This window comes from Protopterus annectens, chromosome 1.part0 (assembly GCF_019279795.1).
Source record: "Protopterus annectens isolate FY-2018-M chromosome 1.part0, PAN1.0, whole genome shotgun sequence".
NCBI lineage: Eukaryota > Metazoa > Chordata > Ceratodontiformes > Protopteridae > Protopterus > Protopterus annectens.
In genome coordinates this window covers 596,741,284-596,763,693 of record NC_056725.1, presented here as the reverse complement: position 1 = coordinate 596,763,693, position 22,410 = coordinate 596,741,284, and the positions used below count along the sequence as shown (strand labels likewise).

General features: G+C 41.2%; 1 protein-coding gene across 1 annotated transcript in view; it reads right to left on the bottom strand.

Annotated features, from left to right (window-relative positions):
- Positions 1-22,410, bottom strand: part of MARK1 (microtubule affinity regulating kinase 1) — a 2,314,196-nt gene that overhangs the window by 786,275 nt on the left and 1,505,511 nt on the right. Inside the window, exon 10 of the mRNA XM_044061667.1 lies at positions 8,614-8,713. Within this exon, the coding sequence (XP_043917602.1) occupies positions 8,614-8,713 (100 nt within the window). The remainder of the gene's footprint in view (positions 1-8,613; positions 8,714-22,410) is intronic.

The window sequence follows — 22,410 nt, the reverse complement described above, 5'->3', positions numbered from 1 at the left end:
TGTGTGAGGTAGTTCAGAGACCTAAGGGTGAAGACCGCTGAGAAAAAAATGCACTTTCCGTATCTGTCCATGATCCTCGACTCCTTATTGGGGTAATGGACAGATGTAGAAGTCTTAGATAATTCCCTCTTAGTGGCCGCCACCACCACCATGGCATTTACAGGAACTCCTTTAGCTAAAAAGGTTTTGCCATCCGTCGCGGTGATAAATTTGTTCAGCCTCTGAGGGACAGGCTCCACTGTACCTAGAGAATCCCACACTATTCCAGATACTAATTCCATCAATTCATCGAAAGGTGGAGACACCCAGGTGGCTGAAGGTGGAGACCCAAAAGCCTTCAGATACATGGACTCCTCATCAGAAAGGGGTAATGGGCTTCCAGCCACCTCTCTGTGTAAAGATTTCCAAGATGTCAGCAAAGGATACATCTTCAGAGAGCGACCGTGGGGACCCTTCTGACTCCTCGAGGTCCGTTTCCAATGTAATAGACTCATCTGGGGAGTCTATATGCTTCCTCTTGCATGTTTTCTTCCAGGGAACCTCTTCAGTGGGGCATTCTGGAGAGGTTTCGGAAGAAAGGCTCTCGCGCACTGGGGCTTTCTGAGGCGCAGGGTCTCTATGCTGTTGGGTAGTTGTCTGTGCAGAGGCAGATACCGGTGCTTTCTGGGACGGAAAGCTTGGTTCCGACAGTATAGATGATGTCCATGGGGACAAAGCTCTCCTCATGGCTGCAAAGGCCCCCCTCTCATGGTCCATGATAATCCCAGGTTCCAAAGAATCTGATGATTTATCCAATAGCATGGGGGGTTGGCTCCGAAGCAGAGCTCACTAGAGCCAATGCCCCAAGGGGTAGAGTCGGAGCTGAAAGAGTCTTGGTCTGACTGACCCCCTGGACCCGACCGGTGAGTGTCAGCTCCTACACACCTTGGAGGACTCAGAGGTATTCAGAGCGATCTGAACCGAAGAATCTTCAGAAGATCTCGGTTCTGTTAGTTTCATCACTGTCAGTGCCAAGCCTTCTGGCTCCGAAACCCAAACTTGAGTCAGAGGAGGAACAGAAGATACAGGGACAGGCACCATCTGTTCTGAACCCACCTGAGTCGGTGCCAACAATTTAGCAAGCGAAGGTGTCTGCAGTAATCTTTGCACCACACGATCCACATCAAATTCTGATAAGCTCCTGGAAGATCTGGAAGATGGAGCTGATGCTACTAACTGGAGCAGAGGAGACCTAAGAGTTGGGGAGACCGGCTCCAAAGCAGGTGAGCGGCTCCGGACTGTTAAAGACGGTCAGTTCCGACACATATGGAACTGAAATGGTCTGTCTTGATCAGATTTTTATGAGGTTGTCGGAGACATTCTGGGCTGTTTTGTCGATGGCTCCAACGATGTAGGAAGAGGAGACAACCTCTTTGCATGAGGTTTGGGTGAACTTGATCCTTGTCCAAAGCTTTATCAAAAGAGGATTTAACTAAACCTCTCAAAATCAACTTGTTCTTATGCTCTTGTAAGACCCTATAGCTAAAGGAATGACATATAGAGCATGTTTCTTGCAGATGGATTGCTCTTAAACAATAAATGCAGTCTGTATGTCCATTTGTGATGGACATTTATTGGGAACACTTAAGACATTTTTTGAAACCAGATGGCTTCACCTCTTTTTGCTTTGACATTGCTAGCAATCCTGCACACACACACTAAGACACCCTTTAACTTAAATGGGAGTCAATAGAAAGGGAAGGCTTTCTAACTTAAACAAGCCTTAAAATAAATCAAAATTTCACACACACTCAACTCTTCAAGTAACCTTAAGATTGCTGGTAACTAGAAGCTACATATGGAACCCAACTTTAAATGTGTATAAGAATAAGTATATATAAATACACTAAACTAAGCATTCTATAATAAACGCACTGCAGTTCAATAACAGGGAGTAGGGATATGAGGGTTAAATGCAAATGACCCTCAAAAACACATGAAAAATACTATTAAAGAACTAACGGCTATCTATCCAAAGAAAGACCTAAACACGAAGGCCTGAAGAAAACACACACTAAATATGTAAGAAGAAGTAAGAACTATTTTGCAAGAGTAAAATTTCAAATAACAAACTAAAGGACTGTCAACACAGCCTAACGGTTTATCTATCAAAATAAAGGCCTAACACAACGGCCTGAATAAACACACTCAACTATGTAATAAGCAAACAACAACTATTCGAATAACATCTAAAAAGACTAAGCACACTTCTAACTATGGAAAAGGCCAAAAATGTTAGCTATAATCAGTTTTTTAGAAGAAAAAACAATTTTCTACTTAGCCCAAGCTAGTCGTAGATCCAATCTGTTTCAGCGGCAAACAAGATTTGAGGAAAGCACTGCAACATCATGGGATAGGGATGGAGCCACGAGCTAGTTTCTGATCTCGAGCTTTAGTAAGCGGCCAAGTCAGAACAGAGGATTGGTTACAAACCCATCAGTATAGAATGAAGACGAGACAGGACAACTTCCATTATAAGGCAAAAAATAAACACAAAACATAGGAAGAACAATTAAGGGTGACCAAGCACATCTGGGAGGTATTACTTTGAAAAGTAAGGAGAAGAAAGTAAAGAAGAGGAGGAGATGAAATCAGTAATGCAAGAGGAGTGTGTAGACATTGTTGTGTCAGAAACATGAGCCAGTGTCATGATGGGGGTGGTGAGCCATTGTGGTGCCTCTTTATAAGTTGCTAAGAAATGGCAGAAAAATAAGAAACGGAGGTGAAAAGGTCATCAACATAAAAGATGGAATCAAATATGACATTTAAGAGCAGGAGGAGAATAGCACCCCATGAAAGAATCATGGGAGCAGAAAGGGTTAGAGAACCTAGGTTAAGCACTCTGAAAGTTTAATGTAAAGAAAGGGTGCTAGATGGTGAATCAGTGGAGTGTATCATCCCTCAGGCACATCCAGAAAGGTGTATGACAGACCAGAGAAAAACATTTATGAGTAAGGTAGAAAGAAGAGGTAATACTCATGGAGGATATGAGTCTAGTGGAAGCAGACTGATCTCCACAGCTGACAGAGACAGAAGCTGACTAAGGGCATGAATGTTAATGGGCAAAAGCAACTGGTTAGAACTGTTCCAGGAAAGAGAGAACACTGAATATAGTCCTGACCAAGACAGACAGAAGTCACATATGTCCAGAAGTAGTAGCACTACTCCACAACTCCACAGTGATCAGTATGAGGAGGCTAGCAGAAGGCTAATAATACAAGTGATGACAGCTGAGGCATAAGATGATAATGACTTGGCAAAATAGCTCATGAAGGGGGATAAGGGCATTTTCATTATATAGCAGAAAATGGGACAAGATGGTCAGACTTGGCCAGAATGAGCAAAGATGATAGCATAATCAAAGAAAAAAAAAGGTGTGTGGGGGGGGGGGGTGGCAGATGTACTGAAAGAAGACTTTGCTTCATCCTTCACAAGACAGAGAAAGAGAGCGAGAGTAAAAAAAAAAAAAAAAAAAAAAAAAGACAGACAGTAGCAAAGAAAGTCACACAGGGAATCCTGAGGGGGAAGCTGGTTGTTTTGTAGACAAAAATTACCTCCAGGAAAGCAACCAACATGGGTTAATGGCCAGATGTGGCTTCCCCACAGAGGGAATAAACCTCGGACTATAACTAAGACAATCCAGGTCCATTTAGTGGCGTGGGTACCGGAAAGACCAAGACAGGGAGAGAGATTAGCTGACATGGGCTCATCCAGCCTGGTTGGGGTGTGTGAGATGGTGTGACCCAATGCATCACTGAGCACAACAGTAGTGCTAAGGGACTGCTTGCTGAAGCTATGAATCGGTGAAGCTCACACCAAAGACAGGTCATAACACCAGCACTAGGCACATCAGGATGCATTATGAAGGACCTCCTAGGAAGTGGAAGAGTGACATTACCAAAAGAATACTTGCTAACTCTGACACTTGCCTCCAAAGGGGAAGATATGATGATTACTTTTCACCCCAGCTAGAGAACAAATACTCTGTATGGCTCTTGCCTTGGTTGAAGAGAAAATGTACAGGGATCCCGCTAAACAGGGGGAAATGATGGGGTCATTAAGGGGCTGGCTGGGGAAGCCTGATGGCTGTACAGGAGGTGAAGTAATCCAGTTTTATGAGAGGGTTATACGTGAATTTGACAATAGACTACTAGTATGTGTGTTCACCTAAGACCTAAATTGGAGTCACACACAGGTGGACTGATAAGAAAACTGAAGAGACTGGAAACAGGATCAAGACTAACCAATGGACTGCTGCATGGCTGAAGAGCAAAACTCAGGTCAACACTTTCTGGAATTCATAAATTCCAATGATCTGGATCAACTTATCCACAACCCCACCAGGGGCAACAATATCCTAGACCTAGTCATTACCAGCACGAGTGACTGGTGTTCCACACCTGAAGTCAACTCCTCATTGGTCAGATACGACCTAAGTTAATCACCCTAGATATCCACATCCCACCCCCACCCGCCATTAAGGAAGCCACGGTAAAAACTTTTTCCAAAGCCAGCTTCATGCTTAAGACAGAAGAGGTGAACTTTACGACACCCATGCAGATGGACAATACAGTTACGACTGCTGAATCCTACACAGATGCAGTCTATAAGCACATACACGAGTCCATGGATTGTGCTATCCCAAACAGAACCAAGATGCTATCCTCCAAAAAAAGAAAGCCAATCTGGTGGTCCCCTGCCATAAACAAACTCTACAACAGAAAGAGAGTAAAATCCAATGAGTGGAGGAGCTCCCTGGTCAGCCTCAGTAAGAAGCTGAGATCCCTTATAAGATCCTTCAAAGCTAGCTACGAAAACAAAATCGCTACTGATTCTAAGGGCACCCACAAAGCATTCTATAGCTATGTCAAGAATCTCAATGGCAACACCCAGATCTGCTCTGACTTACAGCACAATGACACGAAAATTAGAGAACCACCTGATATTGCCAACATCCTGGCAGATAGGTTCAGTGCTAATTTTACCCCACCCCCTAAAGGGCCCATATCTACACAGGAAGAATGCAGAGTCCCTGTAATCACATGTATGAAGGTAAAAGCTGCACTCTAAAACAAAAACACAGCATCCATGGGAATGGACAACATCCCAGTCTGAGTTTTACACGAACTTCAAAACTAACTGCCTCCCCACCTAAGCACCATGTTCAATCATAGTCTCACATCAGGCTTTGTGCCCACTGAATGGCGCACAGCAACAGTTATCCCACTCCACAAAGGGGGAGCCACCACTGATGCTGGGAACTATTGCCGTATTAGCCTGACGAGCCTGGTCTGCAAGGCCATGAAACATATCATCATGGAACTCAGACACTGGTAACCTCCAAACTCTGGACCCCACCCAGTTCAGGTTTGTGAAAGGCAGATCATGCCTTCTGAACCTGATCGACGACTTTGAGGCAGTCACCAAAGCCGTAGACGAGGGTAAGGTGGTTAACGCAGCCTATCTTGACCTCACCAAGACTTCCGACACCATCCCCCATTCTGGAATTATAGCTAAACTCACTAAACTAGGTATAAATCCCTATTTCACAAGATGGGTTGCCAACTGGCTCACTGACAGAACCCACACTGTAAAAATTGCAGACTCCAAATCTGACTTCAAGCCAGTGAAAAGTGGAGTACCACAAGCTTCAGTCCTGGGACCTCTCCTGTTTGGTATCTACTTCTCTGAAGTACAGCCTAACACAGAAGGACTCTGGCTAATGAAGTTCGCAGATGACTGCAAACTTGGAGCCATAGTAGTGTCCCCAAATGATGTGGACATCCTAAATAAGGGCCTCACTGAGACAGATGTCTGGTGTCAGAGTCATGGCCTCAAGCGCAATACCAAAAAGTGCATCATCATCCCCTTTGGTAAAAACTCTGTACCCATGAACTACCACATAAACGGCAGTCTGCTTAACGCTGAATGTGTGATAAGAAACCTTGGGACCCAGGTGGACAATAGTCTCTCTTTTGATAATCACATCGCCACAGTAGTCAGGAAATCCTTCTATGTGGCACACCTAAGGTTCTCATCCAGGAAAAAAAGAGGTCATTGTTCCCCTCTACTTGGGACTCATTAGACCCATTATAGAGTACAACACCCCTTTTGGAAAGTACCTCACAAGACATCTGCAGCAGCTGGAAAGGCCACAGAAGTACCTCACAAAGAGGATTACTGGCCTCAAACAGATAGCCTACACTGACTGTCTCAAAAAACTCCAGCTTTACTCTGTAGCATATCGCCTATTCTGAGGAGATCTCTGCCTAACACACAAAGCTATGTTAAACCCAGAGCTGTTGGACATGCTACACCTAAAGAAATCCCAATCCCTCTGACCTACACACTCTAGGGACCTAAACCTTGTCACCACAGCAAAATAGGACATGCTGGAGGGATAGATTCCTGTCCCAGAGACTTCCTATACTCTGGAACAAGCTACCCATCTATGTCAAGCAAAGTTCCTCATTAGCACTCCAAGAAAAATCTTGATGAGTGGATGGGAAATCGGAAATACACCCTGGGGATCACTTCTGATATTCTGCTCGACAAGGGCACAGGAAATTAACTTTCTTGGGTGGCGTAAGCCAGGAAACCTTGTTGGCTAAGCTTACTTTGGCCCTTGGGCCAATAACCTAGTATCTAACTATGAATCTATGAACCTATAAGATGATAATTTTAGGGACAAAGAAAGAGTCTATTGGAGTAACCCCAAGGTTAAGATGTGGGTCCAGTACCCATTAGTTTACATGTGTCAGATATATTTGAAGGAAAAGAATGGAATCAGCTTATTTGCTGAGAACAACTTGTTGCAACACTGACGGATGCAGAAGAATGTAAAGATGGAATGGGCAATCAAGTGAGCAGACAGGTATCAGATACGTTTCAGTATACTAAAATGCAAAGTACTGTACCCAAGACAAGATTTTATACATCAGCTGGTGGGAGTAGAGTTGATGGCAAAAGTGCAGGCAAACAAACTGAGGATGTACATCACCCCTGCACTGGATTAACAGGAATCAAAACCAAAGGAAAGTGGCAGTAGCAAAAAAAATGCAGAGTGTCATGTTTCTGCTCTAGCAATCCTTAGTCCAACCACATGTCGATTGCTGTGCAGAGTTTTGGAAGCTACAGAAAAGAAAACATCAAGCTGCAGCTGGAGAAACAAGGATGCAATTACATGCTAGACAAACTGAAGCTCTTCTCACTTGACACAGAGGAGATATGTATCATAAGGGCACAAGTCTATATTAGAAAGATATTAAACTCTCATCATAAAAAAGAATAGGAGGGGTGGAGGAGGCATATGAACCAAATTGTAGGAACCAATCACTTAATGGGTTTCTGAAAGTATTAATTTACAGACAGGGATGTGGACCCCTACAATGAATTGCTGGAATGGGTAGTAGAAAGAGAAATCAGCACAGACATTCAAAAGGGCATAGGACAGCTGGAAAAAAGGTTGAAGAAGACAGTTGAATGTAAAAGCAGCAGAAGGTTAAAACACTTAAAAAAAGGTTGTCAAGACTTTACTGCTTTCCTTCTACTATCAGACAAACGTAGCATAATTCTAAATGTGCTGCAGTGTAGACAAACATGCCGAACTTAACTGCGAAGGCCACATATGAGGCAAGAGGAGAGAGAAAGGGCTGCCTGCCAGCCAGCAATTTGTGCTGTGAATGTACGCTATGAAAATAAATTAAATCATCAAGTGAGAGAACCTGGAATCAGTTCAACAAAAAGAAGCACTGAAAGTAGTCAATGAACAGTATTTTATGAATCCAAGTTTTCAATACCATTTGATGAAAAGGGCAGTGACACGAGTTTTGATAAACTGTCTGTCTCTCACCCCATAAATAACACAGCCATATCATACATATCACAAATGACAGCTGCATTTTTCCTTTTCCAACCCTGGACACCCAATTTTTTTTTTTTTTTTTTTTTTTTTAAACATTTCAGAATGCAGTTTGTTAATTCCTTCAGTGTAAATGTCTTTTCAGCATTGGCTAAAATTCAGTTATTAGGTTTACTATAAGAAACTTCTGTTTAACCATTGTTTTACTGTTTAACTGTTGATTCTTCTATGAATTTTGCTCACCTGGCAACTAACTACTCTCTGTTCCTGAAACCCATCTTCAGTCTCTGGATTTCTGAAGTCAGCTATTTCACTAGGTCAGATCCAGTGTTTCAATGTAATTTTTAAATTTAACTCTTGTTCCTCCCATTGCTCAATGTAACTTCTTTGAGCTTTATGATGACTCTACTCAAAGTATACTGCAATAAGATACTTTGTAGTTGCAGAGGAGGAACATAAGTACACAATGTAAAAAATACACCCAAAAATACACCACTGCCATTAAGGATCTTGCTGAGCATACCCCAGAAAATAGTTGCCATGAAGCCCGAATAAGTGACTCTGAGCAAGTCACGTAACCAGACATAGTTCCCAGGTCACCTTTGAAAAGACGCTTGTGCCTAGTGGATTTACCTGATTAAAAAAAGAGTAAAAAGCATCCACAACCTTCTCCTTAACTGCTGAAATACTGTATCAAAACCAAGACACCTTACCTATTCTTTTTGTGTCACTGAAATCAGGTTCTGGTTCAATATATGGCTTTAATTCATCTTCTTCAAAGCCTACATTCATCCACCGATCCTTCATTGTTTGCTGGAACACATTATACATTAAACAGGTCAACAGAAATAAAAAAAAAACGATAAATATTATGTAAGTTTAAGTAAAGGCACAAAATGCATTCTGGTATTGATACAACAGAAACCATTTAAATTATATGTCATATTTCTGCTGTGAAAGTAACTAGGAAGCAGTTAGTTATACATCAGTACATGACCAACAAAATTACATATGCTGACACTATTTTGGAAGGCATCAAGCATTTATTTATGATTATGAAATTTTTCCAAATAAAATCTATGTACTAGCTAGACTGGCACTGTGACTATTATGGCAATCATAAGAAAATCATAAAGAAAATATATTAATTTCATAAAAAAGCCTCCAAAGGGGGGTCCATTAGCTTGTGGACCTCAAACAATACTTAAGGGGGGGGGGGGGTACCACAAGTTGGGAGACATCTTCTCTGACTCATTCAGATTTCTAGAGTGGTAAAAGATTGCCGCTTCTATGTTCCTGGTTACTTCCCACATTACGGACATCTATCAAAACTGTGCAGTAAATGGGGGTGTAACTTGTACTATATTCTGTTTTTGTAGCCACCCAGCCAGCCAAACAAATGTATGTGAACGCCTCCCAGAAAGGAAGTGGCTCTTTCCTTGCAGAGACTAAGATCTGGGAAATTCTATCTAGTAAACAATGCACACTATGCAAGTACTACTTCCCAAAGTACACCGACCCTTCCCCCAAACAATACTTTACTAATGATTGGGACCCCGGGGGAAAAATCCAACAGAAGTAAAATCCTTGATGGAGAAATCTATGTACATCGTAATACAAAATTAAAACTAACCTTTTTCTAGAAAGTACACCACAGATTTGCTCATACAAAAGGTCTGCTCATACCCCTTCAAGCAAATTCACCCTAGCAAGAGAGAGGAGTAAGAGTTCCTATGGTAACAATGATCCTATACTCAGACACCTACAGTTCTGGTGTGTACCCCACTATACTATGTCTGTCATAGGGGCTGCTGTTGCAGTACACTCTGTGGAATGGGAGAATACAGAGAGATGCTCTGAGTATGGATCTGAATAAACTGCAATGTACCTCTCAGCACTGTACTGCAAAACCTCCTCAGGTTTGTATCTGAAATTCCAGCTGGTAATTCCCAAAAAGATGTGCACAAAGTTTGAGCAAACACATTTCTAAAGAAAAAGGCAGTTGTGGTGAGTAATGCCATTCTCGAAAAGTGGACATTGACTTGTCCATATACGGTCTCTCTGTGATGGTCAAAGGAAAAGAAAATGTAGTTGGATGTTTAATAAGGGTTCTTTCTGGACAATGAACTGCCTGTTTCCCTGGCATTGAGGTCACTGAAAGCTAGTCTGTCTGTGGCCCTGTTAGTGTAGGACATTTGTAATCAATAGACACCCAGAATCATTTCTCCCCTGTTCTAAGTTTGGAGAAGAACAGTAGTAGATGGATTAACTGGTTGAGGGTTGGTTCCGAAAACACCAAGGGCATGATGGAAGGACTACCCTTCCTGCCTATTTAAGACTATGTACAAGTTTTCTGCAATATAGAGGGGCCTGAAGCTCCAAAATTGTTCTTGCTGAGATGACTATAAAAAGGTCTCCTACAACAGAAACTTTGAGACTGGTTAAGTTTGCAACTCTAAAGGCGGCAAGTTCCTAGGTGACGGGATGAGTCTCCTTTGTGATTTAAGATGAATGGTTCTCCTGAGGAAAGGTTTTGCCTCTTAGATGGTGGAACTTAAGAATGGAAGATCCAGTGGAAAACAAACAGAAATGGTTGAAAAGTAGACAATGACACAAGAGGAGACAGTCCCCTAGTCAAAGGTCTGAGACAAACTGGAAGATCTGTAGGTATGACGGCAGTCCAGGGGCCCAAGTTTTGGAAAATGCACCGAGAGAAAAAACTTTTTGAGGTTGAACTTTCTAATGCTGAGCATCCTGCATAAACAAAAACAAAAAACAAAAAAAAAAAAACAAAAAAAACATGCACTTGAAAAAAACACAAATGCACGTGATGAGCTAACATAAGATATTCTAAGCTTTCCAGCAAGAGGGGTGAAGCAGGGTGCAATCAGTCTGTGCCAATAGGTTGTAACAACTGGAAAAGAACTATGGTCCTCTTTGCACATATGAATCAGCTAAAGATTCATACTTGCTTTGGCAAATTAAAAAACCTTGACCATTGGATGCAAAATTGCGAATTCACCCCCAGTCTGCCCCCCCCCCGTCCCTGATGTACTGAGGTTGACAGTAAGTAAATCAATCCCCAACTAACACCCCCCACAGAACCCTTGGCTACTACTTTACAAACATACCACACCATAAAGGTGTCCAAGGAACTCTGGGACAAAACTAGTTTGGTCTGCACATCTAGGTTTGAAAAGACCCCAGTGGTCGTTAGCAAAGTACGAACCTTTAAGAGGATGAGATTTGTATTTACTTCTTTTTTACCTCAAGTAGCACTTTTGTAATGGGTTATATGGACAAAAGCAGAGAAGAGACCTTTATTCCAATAGACAGAAAGACATTAGTCACCCTGACCTGTACATATAAAGCATGCAGAAGACTGGCAGATGGTAGTTTGCTTTTGATGCAAAGAGGGTCAAGGGTCAGATCCGGCAAAGAAAAGGCAAGTCCTAGATTGCTGATGATACAACAAAGGAAGAATATGAGGCAAGTGGTGATGAGGACCACAAGATGCCTAGCCATTTAGAATTCCAAGATGGCTGCACAGTGATCAACAGGTTGATTACTCTACCACTATTAATGCAGTCTCTGGGAGTTTTACCATAAGTTGGGAGCCATCTTCTCTGACTCAGTCATAAAAGTCAATTCATTTGGGTGAAATTCAGTCATAGTCTAGTAACTACATTGCCTGATGAAAGCAAGGAAGACGTTTGGAGAAAATAAGAGAACATCAGCCAAAATATGAGAAATGCCTCTAGCTGTGAAGAATCTTGCAGTTGTTCAGCAAAAAATAAAAAAATAAACAGATGATCAGTTTAAGCTTCAGCTTTAGTAAAAGAGACGAATTCCAGTGATTTACAGGGAAAATAAAATCAGGCGTTAAAATAAAGAAAAGATGGCTCAGGAGGAGCCTTCTCAAGAAGGGTAATTAAAAAAAAATTGGATAAAAGATGGTACAAGTAGAAAAATCCTGAGACTTTCACTGTACTGGAAAAACTGGAATGGACAAACTGCATTAGTTTTATGAAACTACAAATAAGCAACTGGACTGGTATTCCCTAGCAGGATTTGTTAACTGAAAGGGCTTATGTGTATGCTACAAATCTAGCCATGAGAAAATATCAAGACCTATATCAGTAAAGATGTAATCATACCAGTAGTGAGACAGATGTTCCTGACAAAACTAAAGGCAGTAGGTAAAATTATTAAAAACTGGGGACAACTGTATATTTATGAGAAATTATTAGTCACTGTCCACCAGGCAAATGAGAAGTATAGCCCAGTCCTAATGGAATGTTAAGATGATAGTGAGATTAAAGTTGCTGTCTTCCCAATATTTTTCCTAGATGGTAAAGACAACTTTGATGCAAAACAGGCTAAGAGGAAATAACGTTTAGCCAACAGAGCAAGCCAGCAGAAGGGGACTCCTTCTGAGAATAACATTTCCACAGTTACAAAGGTAAATACTTGGGAGATAATGAAAAATGCTCTAGTGCCAATTAGAAGAATATTGAGTATCTTAAGTTTGTGCCAGAGATTGGTGTTGGGAAATAGACATGATCAGGAAGATCACCAGCACTGAAAATAGTGAGTAAATGTGAGACTATAAATTATCAATTTCATTAGATATAGCACTGGGCATCTGAAATGTAGCTTTGCAAATGAAGGAGGCTGAGAAAATCTGGTGTTCTTATGACTGATTTAAATTGGTGGGAGAAATGTAAAGCACAAACCCACATTATATCATTAATGTTTAGGTCCCTGAAGGAACAAATGTAATTGTAAGCAAAATTGTTTTTGTTCTTATTAATACTTGTATAAAAATGTCATGCTGCAAATTTATTGCATGTTATATTATAAATCAATTCAGTACAGTGAGCAGTCATAGGTACTTTAAATGCAAGGTGAGGCAGATATATTACAACCAAGTAAAAACAACACTTTCCTTAATGTGTCTAGACTTTACAATGCAACAAGAACAGAAAGGCTGGAAAAAGCAAGTTAAAGTATATTATTTTGATAGGGGCTGATGGGGGGATATAAAAGCATATTAATTATATGTATAATTAAGATAATAATTTAATAATTTCACCTGTCTTATAAAAAAAGGATATCTAAACTACGATCTCTACCTTAAGATATAAACAAAGGGCTTTTAAGAAGACAAGCTTTGGAATTAAGGAAATGATGAAAGTCATAGAAAATTATAGTTCCTCCTTGCATTTGCAAAGCCAGACATTTTTTCCCACTAGAAAATTATTTCAGCTAGAGAGAAATCATCTACAGGCGGAAGAAATTTAATCATAAGAGGTTCAAACACCGCTCTGAGTAAAATATACAAAAGTTCTTTTCACAGTTGCTAGATGCCTTTACCAACAGCTTTTACTTGGCGACTTGCAGCAAGCAAATGCACACAATCATGGCAGTTCTGAAACAGTGACAGCTGAGTTAAATGTACAAGGTACAAAGTAACACTGAAAAACATTTTTACAAGTAGAGGGGTAAAAAATAAATGAAGTTTAAATCTGTGAAAAGTAAGTTACACAAGTGACTGCCACCCCAACAGTCTTGGCACTTAAATACATTTAAAGCAACAGTGCACAGTTTAATTTATTTAAACGTAGCCAGTGCACTTTTTCTTAGTGCTAAAAGTTAATATTTACAGAAAGCATGCAAGCTGTTTTTCACATCTGGGAAGGGAACAAGAACAGAACAGATATAGTTGTAATTAAGCACCATCATTGTGTTCTTTAGCATGGTTAACCTTTACTTCAGAGCAAGTACTGCTTGTATGTGCAAATGTAATATCAATTTGGGGAAGCGGCTCCTATCTACAAAGGTACACTGTTTCTGGAAAATGTACATAGCTTTGTGTCCTTACTGTAAGTAAAAAAAGGGGATGGGGTTGTGAAAACTGATTGTTTTCTGCATGCTTTACTGAAGCAAAAAGGCTTGAAAAACGTGACTTGGGATCAAATGAAGATTAGAAGAAAACATCATTAGAAGTTAGCCTGATGTACATTAGTGTGTGCAAGTAAGCTAAAAGTTGAAGTATACATTTGAAATAATTGCCATGTATAATTTGAGAACAGTATATTTTTATCACAATGGCTACTCAGTCAATATTAACTTGGAAAGTAAATGGCCTTACAAGTACAGAAAAGAGAGTTTAAATTAAGAACTCCTGGGTACAAATAATATTACAGGAGTTGCATCTGGTTAGAAATAAGGATGTGAATTTGACAAATAAAAATATTTCAGAGTGGACATTCACCAGAATATCGGGGACAAAGGAAAGAGTAATATTACCAATTACTAAAGTATCTCCATTAATAGTTGTATAAGAGAAACAAGATAATAATGGTAGATTTGTGAACTTTCATGATGGCTGCACACTGATCAACAGCTAATTTTCAGCTCTCCCAGTGGTGAAAACAGAGAAAAGGTAGCGAAGTTAAATTGTCATTTTTGGTAAAATTTAGTGGCTACCAAGTACAGTGCCTAGATGCCAACACAACCTGGAAGAAAAATCTATGAAGAAACTGAAAATAAAACACTGGGTGGAAATAACCCTGCAGTTCAAGCTTCAGCTGTGGTACAACATATGGCATTCCTATAATTTAGTGGAAAAATAAATCAAATGTACTCAAAGTTCATTAAAATAAAACACTGAAGGAATATACCAACTCAAATAAAAGAATGGAAAAACAGAAGAGGTTTTAACTAGCTATTGAATAGAATTGACAAAAAGTACAGTTTTGTACCTACCATAAATGTAGATGTTCGAAGATCCACATTGTTGCAGTCCTTACACTTGGGTAGTCCGCTGTCCTCGGTCGGCCCGAATATCAAAGTATAAGGCTGACGTCGGTCAAGGCGCATTAGACTGACATCAGGACGTCAGGGTACAAATGCGCATGCCCGACGTCACATCCTCAGTCTTTTCTTGTCCCAGATGTCAGAAGGCCCTAAAAAGAAAGGTCTAAACCAAAAAACAGCAAACAACCAACCAACCACCCTTGCACTAATAATATGTACAATATATACAATATACACAAAATTTACAACCCAACCCACACAACCGCCTCTAACTACAGAGGGGAAGGAGGGAAGGTAAATTGGACTGCAGCAATGTGGATCTTCGAACATCTGCATTTATGGTAGGTACAAAACTGTACTATGTTCTTCATCTCACATTGCTGCAGTCCTTACACTTGGGTAGAATCCCAAAGCAGAGGTAAGGGAGGATGGCAAAACTATAAAGAAGCAGGAGCTGCCAAAATGCCCTGTAAAATAGCAGTGGCAAAACCAGCCCTAGATTTAGAGTAAAGTGGAAGGTGATAATGCTTAGAGAAAGTATGCACTGAACTCCAAGTAGCTGCCTCCAAAATATCTTTAGTTGCCACCCCTTAAAAAGCTGTCGAAGTGGCAGTAGCCCTAGTGGAATGAGGCCTAATCCCAGCTGGAATCTCCTTGCCATGATGGGAATAACAGAAAGCAATGCAAAACCCAATCCACTTAGAAATAGTTTGTTTTGACACAGGCTTGCCCTGAGAACTCAAAGCAAAAGAAACAAATAACTGCTGAGACTGCCTGAACCCTTTAGTTCTGCTCAAATAATATCGCAACTGCCTGTGCACATCTAAAGTGTGCAAAATCTTTTCCCCTTTATTTTGGGGATTTGCATAAAAAGTAGGCAAATGAATAGTTTGGTTTAAAGCCACACTAGAAACCACTTTAGGCATAAAGGAAGGATTACTACGCAAAGATACCCTATCCTTATGGAAAATTAAGAAAGGCTCAACCGCCATAAGGGCCTGCAATTCAGAAACCCTTCTTGCAGAGGTAATGGCCAACAAAAAGCAGTCTTCCATGATAAATATTTCAACTCGGTAGTAGCTGCAGGCTCAAAAGGTTGTAGAGTGAGTTTCTCCAACACAAAATTGAGATCCCAAGCAGGAGTAGGAGCTCGTGGGGGTCTTATATTCTTTGCCCCTCTAAGAAATTGCTTGAACAAAGGATGAGAAAACAATGGTGGGTCACAATCATAGTGAGCCGAAATTGCTGCAGCATGAACCTTAATAGAAGAGAAGGACAAACCTTTGTCCAGTAACTCAGTAAGATATTGAAGAGCCACACTTAAATTAGGCTCAGAAACATCAAAATCCTTTGCTGCACTCCAAAATAAAAATCTCTTCCATTTATCTGCGTACACTTTCCTTGTACTAGGCCTTCTAGCTTCCAAAATAACATTCAAAACTTGCTGTGGAAGTTGAGACCCTCTAGGGTTCAAAACAGAATATGCCAGGCTGTTAGGTGAAGAGAGTGAAGCTTGACATTGAGTAAATGACTGTCCTCCTGAGACAACAGGTGCGGAATCGAAGGCAAAGGCCATGGAGGCTCCCTTACCAGACTTCTCAGTAATGGGTACCAGTGCTGTCGAGGCCAATCTGGAGCTATTAAAATCATCTTTGGCTTGTCCTGTCTGACCTTTAGAAGTACCTTTGGGAGAAGAGGCAGAGGTGGAAAGGCATACACATGAAGATTGCTCCAATTGAAAGAAAGAGCATCCACTTTCCAAGCTGTGGGATGAAACCTTTTCGTGCAAAACTTTGGCAGCTGGTGGTTTAGTGGAGAAGCGAACAGATCTATGTCTGGAGTTCCCCATGACACTGTCAATTTCTGAAATACATGAGGATCCAATTTCCACTCGTGGGGATCCATAATTAGATCTGCTCAACACATCTGCTAAGGAGTTCTGTGCTCCCGGCAGAAACCTTGCCTGAAGATTTAGCTGTAAACTGAGAGCAGTCTCCCACAAAATCATTGCTTGCCTGCATAGAGGATAAGAATGTGTTCCCCTTGCTTGTTGATGTACCACATGACAGTTGTGTTGTCTGTTAGAATCAACACCTGCCCTGGAAGAAGTAAATCCTTGAAAGCTATTAATGCAAACTGGACTGCTAACATCTCCTTCAAGTTGATATGTAGATGTTGTAGTCTGGCAGGCCACTTGTCTTGTATCCACTTTCCATTTAGATGAGCTCCCCAAGCTTTGTCTGAGGCATCTGTCGTTAGAATCTGACTTGCCTCTGGCGGGTCACAGAGAGTCCCTTGTTTAGGTGACATTCCTGAGCCCACCACAAAAATTCCTTTTGAATGCAAGGTATTATTTGAATGACAGTGTCCAGATCCTGGCCCTGCTGCGTCCATACCTTTTTAGGTTACCATTGTAGCTGCCTCACATGCAGTTTGTCATTGGGAAGCACCAGAATACAAGATGCCATGAACCCCAAGGCTTGAAGGACTGTCCTTGCAGTCAGCCTGGACTGATGAGACAATTGATGAAAGTAAAGGGAAAGATTCTTTTGTTTGTCCGGGGTCAAAAGGCCATCTGAGATGCTGTATTCAGTCTTACACCCAGAAAGCACATGTCCTGAGAGGGTACTAGACTGGACTTTATTTCGTTCACAGAATACCCCAGGCATCTTAGCACTGCTATCACATATTCCAAATGATGAAGAAGCTCGTCCCTTCCTTGAGCCAGAATCAGGCAATCGTCCAAATAAGGATAGATCTGTATTCCTTTTAGCCTGAAGAAAGCTATCACTGGAGCCAGAACTTTCGTGAACACTCTGGGCGCAGTAGATAAGCCAAAGGGCAATGCAGAGAACTGATAATGAGAAGTCCCAGCCCGAAAACGCAGATACTTCCTGCAACTCAGTCTGATAGGAACACGAAGGTAAGCCTCTTTGAGATCCAAAGTAACCATCCAATGATCTTTGCCCAGCAGGGGTAAAAGCTGTTGTAACGTCAACATTTTGAACTTGGGAATGTCCAGATAAGTGTTGAGGATAGATAAATCCAAAATTGGCCTCCACGTGTTCCCCTTCTTTGGTACTAGGAACAGGCGAGAATAAAATCCTAGGCCCACTTCTGGCATAGGGACCGGCTGTATGGCCCCTATTTGAAGTAACAGAGAAATTTGTTTGTGAGCCTCTATTCTTTGCTGAGGAGGAACGTCTGGCATGCCTTTGAAAGGAGGCAAGGTATGGAAATAAAACCTGTAACCTTGGTGTATGATATCCAATACCCATCTGTCTTGGGTAATTAAACTCCAATTTTCCTTGAAAAGTGCCAACCTTCCTCCCAAAGGTGCTGCCAGACGAGAAGGCTCTGGCAGCTGAAAAGGTAGGTCATTGGGTCTGTTTACGAAAGGACTGACCCCTGCCCTCACTCACCCGAAGACTGTGCAGGTGAACTCCCTGTTCTAGGCCTGAAAGAGCCCTGAGCTCTACCCCTACCACGTCTAGATCTACCCCTAGACTGGGAATCATAAGAAGGATACGTCCACCCCTTGGTAGGCCAATTTCTACTAAACTTCGGAGGCTGAACCTGCAAAAAATCTTTAAGAGTCTGCATAGACTTAGCCTTGTCTTCCATTTTCTTTAAGACTGCCTCAACAGGTGAACCAAACAACACATCAGATTGTAAAGGAGCATCTAAAATCCTTGTCTTAACATGGTCAGATAAATTCTGATCCCTCAGCCAGGCGTGCCTGCGAAGAACTGACCCAGTGGCAGCCACCCTAGGCGAGGCCTGTACAGCATCAAAACCACATTGCAAAGAATGCTTACCCACCTGTTCAGAAACATGTACTAAATCTTGTAACTCTTTACACTCAATACCTTCCGCCAGAGCATCTACCTTAGACTTCAATTGAGAAAGTAGATAGTTTTGGTATTTCAACATGTGAAACTGGCAATTCAAAGCCCTCATAGCTAGGGTGGAAGAAGTATAGACTTTCTTTCCCCATCTATCCAAAGCCCTGGCCTCTTTATCTGGAGGAACCGGATTTTTAACAACAGAAGCCTTAACACCCTTAGGCCCCTGACTAACAGTTTCTGGGTCCGCCCTAGGACTCTTAAAAAGATACTTATGAGCTTCAGGCACCCTGTAATACCTATCCGGTTTAACAGGAGCAGGAGGCAAAGAATCAGGATTAAGAGAAGCCTCTGCAAACACATCTTCCACAACATCCAGAACAGGAGGTATAGCCAAAGGCCTATGCTGGGGTAAAAACAAAAATTCCCTAAGCCTTTTCCTGGAATCAGAGAAGTCCTGACCTTCCCACTTAAAATGCTCCCTCATGGAATGAAGAGTCTCTGAAAAAGAAAAATCCTCAGGAGGAGAAGCAGAAGGAGTAGAATCATCCACATCAGAATAAGGAGAATACTCCTGCAAGTCTTCAGCCGAAGACTCTGAAACATCCGAAGCCTGCTCAAAACTCCCCAACTCAGGTTCCACCCTAGGTCTCTTATCAGGAGGGGCAAAGAACCTCTAATCAAAGTAATCAAATCTTCTGCCATTTTAAGCATATGCTTCTTGGGCACAGATCCTGAAGAACTAGGGGTGACACCAACTGAAGCTAAACCTGGCCTGCCTCTGGGAGAAGCCTTGGAAACAGAAGGAGAGGGCCTAACCACCCTAGGAAGGGAGGGAGTACAGTAACCTGAGAAGCCCCTTCAGCCTGACCTGCCTCCTGAGAGGCCACATCCTGCAATAACAAAGTCTCCCCTGGGACTCCAGAGAAACCTCCGGCGGAACCCCGGCTCCACCGACACCTCTAAAGAACCGGCGTCCGGTGCGGACGGCTCTTCTTGCCTAGGCTTAGCTGCTTTGTCCTTGCGCTTCTTGAAGAAGCGGGCGCCGGAGCATCCGGCGGCATATTATAATTGCACCGCTTCGAAGACTAACCTGGCACAATCTAACCTTCTCTTAACAGTGCGCTTATTGAATCTAGCACAAAAGCGACACCCAACAACGTCGTGCTCAGGCCCTAAACAAGGAATACACAAAGTATGATAATCTCTATGCGGTATCTGTTTCCCACAAGAAATACAGTTATTCACTTTTTCTGACATCCGGTAAACCACTGAGGCAAGAAAAAACTAAAATATTCCCCAACGGGGTACTTAGCCAACTTTGACTCGGTCTGAAACTCCGAATTCGAAAAATTTCAGAACGCCGAACGGCACTTGCAACGCTGCTTCTGCATCGGACCATGAGGCAAAAAAGACTGAGGATGTGACGTCGGGCATGCGCATTTGTACCCTGACGTCCTGATGTCAGTCTAATGCCCCTTGATCGACGTCAGCCTTATACTTTGATATTCGGGCCGACCGAGGACAGCGGACTACCCAAGTGTAAGGACTGCAGCAATGTGAGATGAAGAACATCTGCAAAAATCAGAGGCTGGAAGAAAGAAAAGGTTGGCTAGGTATGAGGCTTCTCAAGAACTGTTTCAAAAGAAAAGCAGAGTTAGAAGAGAGAGTGCCCAGAGAAAACTTGATATTTTCAGCTGTACCAGAGAAACTGGAAGGGACAAACTGTATTAATTTTATGAAAACAAAAATAAGCACTGGACTGGCGGTAAGACTAACTGAAAAGGCATATGGAGAATATGCTCCAAACAAAGCTATACAGAAGCAGCAAAGGCATATGTTACTAAAGATGCAATCATACCAACAGAAATAGTTGATCCTGACAAAAGTGTGGCAGATGATAAAATAGTAAAACACTGGAGACAGCAGTGTGTTTGTGGAAAACAATTACATTTCACCAGGCAGAAGAGAAGCAAATTTATCCCAGCAATCAGGAAATGTCAAGAAACAGGTGTGCAGTTCAAGCTGCTGTATCCAGCTGTCTTCAGAATATTTTTCCTGAAGAAACAAAATTTGTGGATACAGAACATCCTATGGAGGAAATAAAGTTTATCCAACAAAATCTGAGCCAACAAGCAGGAAGGGATTTTGCTTCTCATTCTTCTGACAAAGATCCTAGAGACACTTTTTCAGGGAAACCTGTTCCATTGTTCCAAATGAAAATTCTTGAGAGACAGAAAAAAAGCAGAGTTTACTAGAAGAATCAGGAGTACCTTGGACTTGAACCAGATTCTGGTGTTGGGACAGGAAGACAATCAGGAAGATCAGCAACACTGAAATTAGTCAACAAATGGGAGACAATGCATCAATCACATTGTAAAATGCAGCTTTGCAAGAAAAGTGACTGAAAAAAGCTGGAATTTTGTCAACTTTGTTAAACTTGTGGGCAAACTCTAAAGATTGTACTTCAGTTTATGGCATTAATGTTTAGAACACCAAAGATAAAAAAGTAAACAAGTGTATAGTAAAATCTTTTTTTGTTCTCATCAGTATTTGTATAAAACATTTCATGAAATACAAATTGAAGACTATATTGTAAAATAGTTTTCTATAGGGTGCAGTGACAGGCATTTTAAATGTTGATATGGGAGATCTTTTCAGTGACAGTTGTATATGTTAAAGATATTAAACTAAAGTACTTTCTCTTAGCTGTAACATGTTTTAACATGGGCAACCTTAATTTTAGCTTAGGCAACAACTAGGGGGTACAGCTGTTGACTTGGAGCAACTGTTCCTATCTGGAGGGATAAATTTATTTGCTGAAAATTTTTTTTTATGTTTGCTCCAAGTTAAAAGGGAATGGGGTTGTTCTTAAAATGCATTTTGGTTTTTGTTTGAGGGTTTTCAGTAAAGCAAAGGTCTTGAAAATGTGTAATATGTTAAAAATGGAGAAAACAGCTGTGTAAAAGATCAGCCTGTCAAACAGTGTATGCATGTAAAACAAAAGCTGGAAATACACATTCATCACTGTCCTGTATAATAGGTGAGAACAATAACTTTTTAATACAATGGCTACTCTTTTCAAGATAATTTTCATACCATCTTAAAATGCAAATGGCCCTATAAGTACAGACAAAAGGGAAAGAGTACTGAATTATGTTAAGACATGCAGAGTGCAAACAATGCTGAAGGAGACTCATTTAAAAAAGAAATGAGCATGTGAATTTGACAAAAAGGATTTCTGGATGGATATTCAGCAGAATAGCAGGGACAAAGGAAAAGGGGCATACTAATTGCTAGAGGTGGTCCAATAGAGATAGAAGAGGATAAAAAGACAATAATGGTAGAATTGTAGTAGTAAGGGGCCATTGGCAAGGAAGGATTATGCTGGCAAGTATTTATAGTCCACCAAAACCCACTATTATGGAGCTTAAGAAAATTTGGGGAGAAATGATCAGATTTCAGCAGGGGAATATTAGCTGGGTGTCACTAGTACTTGGCATGAAATAATGAGGATGTATCGGGGGGCCTACAAGGGGAAAACATAACAAAAGAGGGTACATTTCTAAAGAAATTTATAAAAAAATATTTGGTATGGAAAATGTGAATTCAGTAGTAGGAACTCGGACAGTATTTACATAATTACCTAGGGTACAAATAACTATGCTAGACTGGATATAATTTATATTTCACAGAAGCATCTACATTTAATTGAAAACTTCAACCAACATCCAATAACTATTTCAGATCCACCTATCCACAATCCTTTTTTCCCATTTTTTGCACAGGGGTCAGGGTGTCACTTCAAAAGTGACAATCATCTACAGCCAAGGTTTACACGAC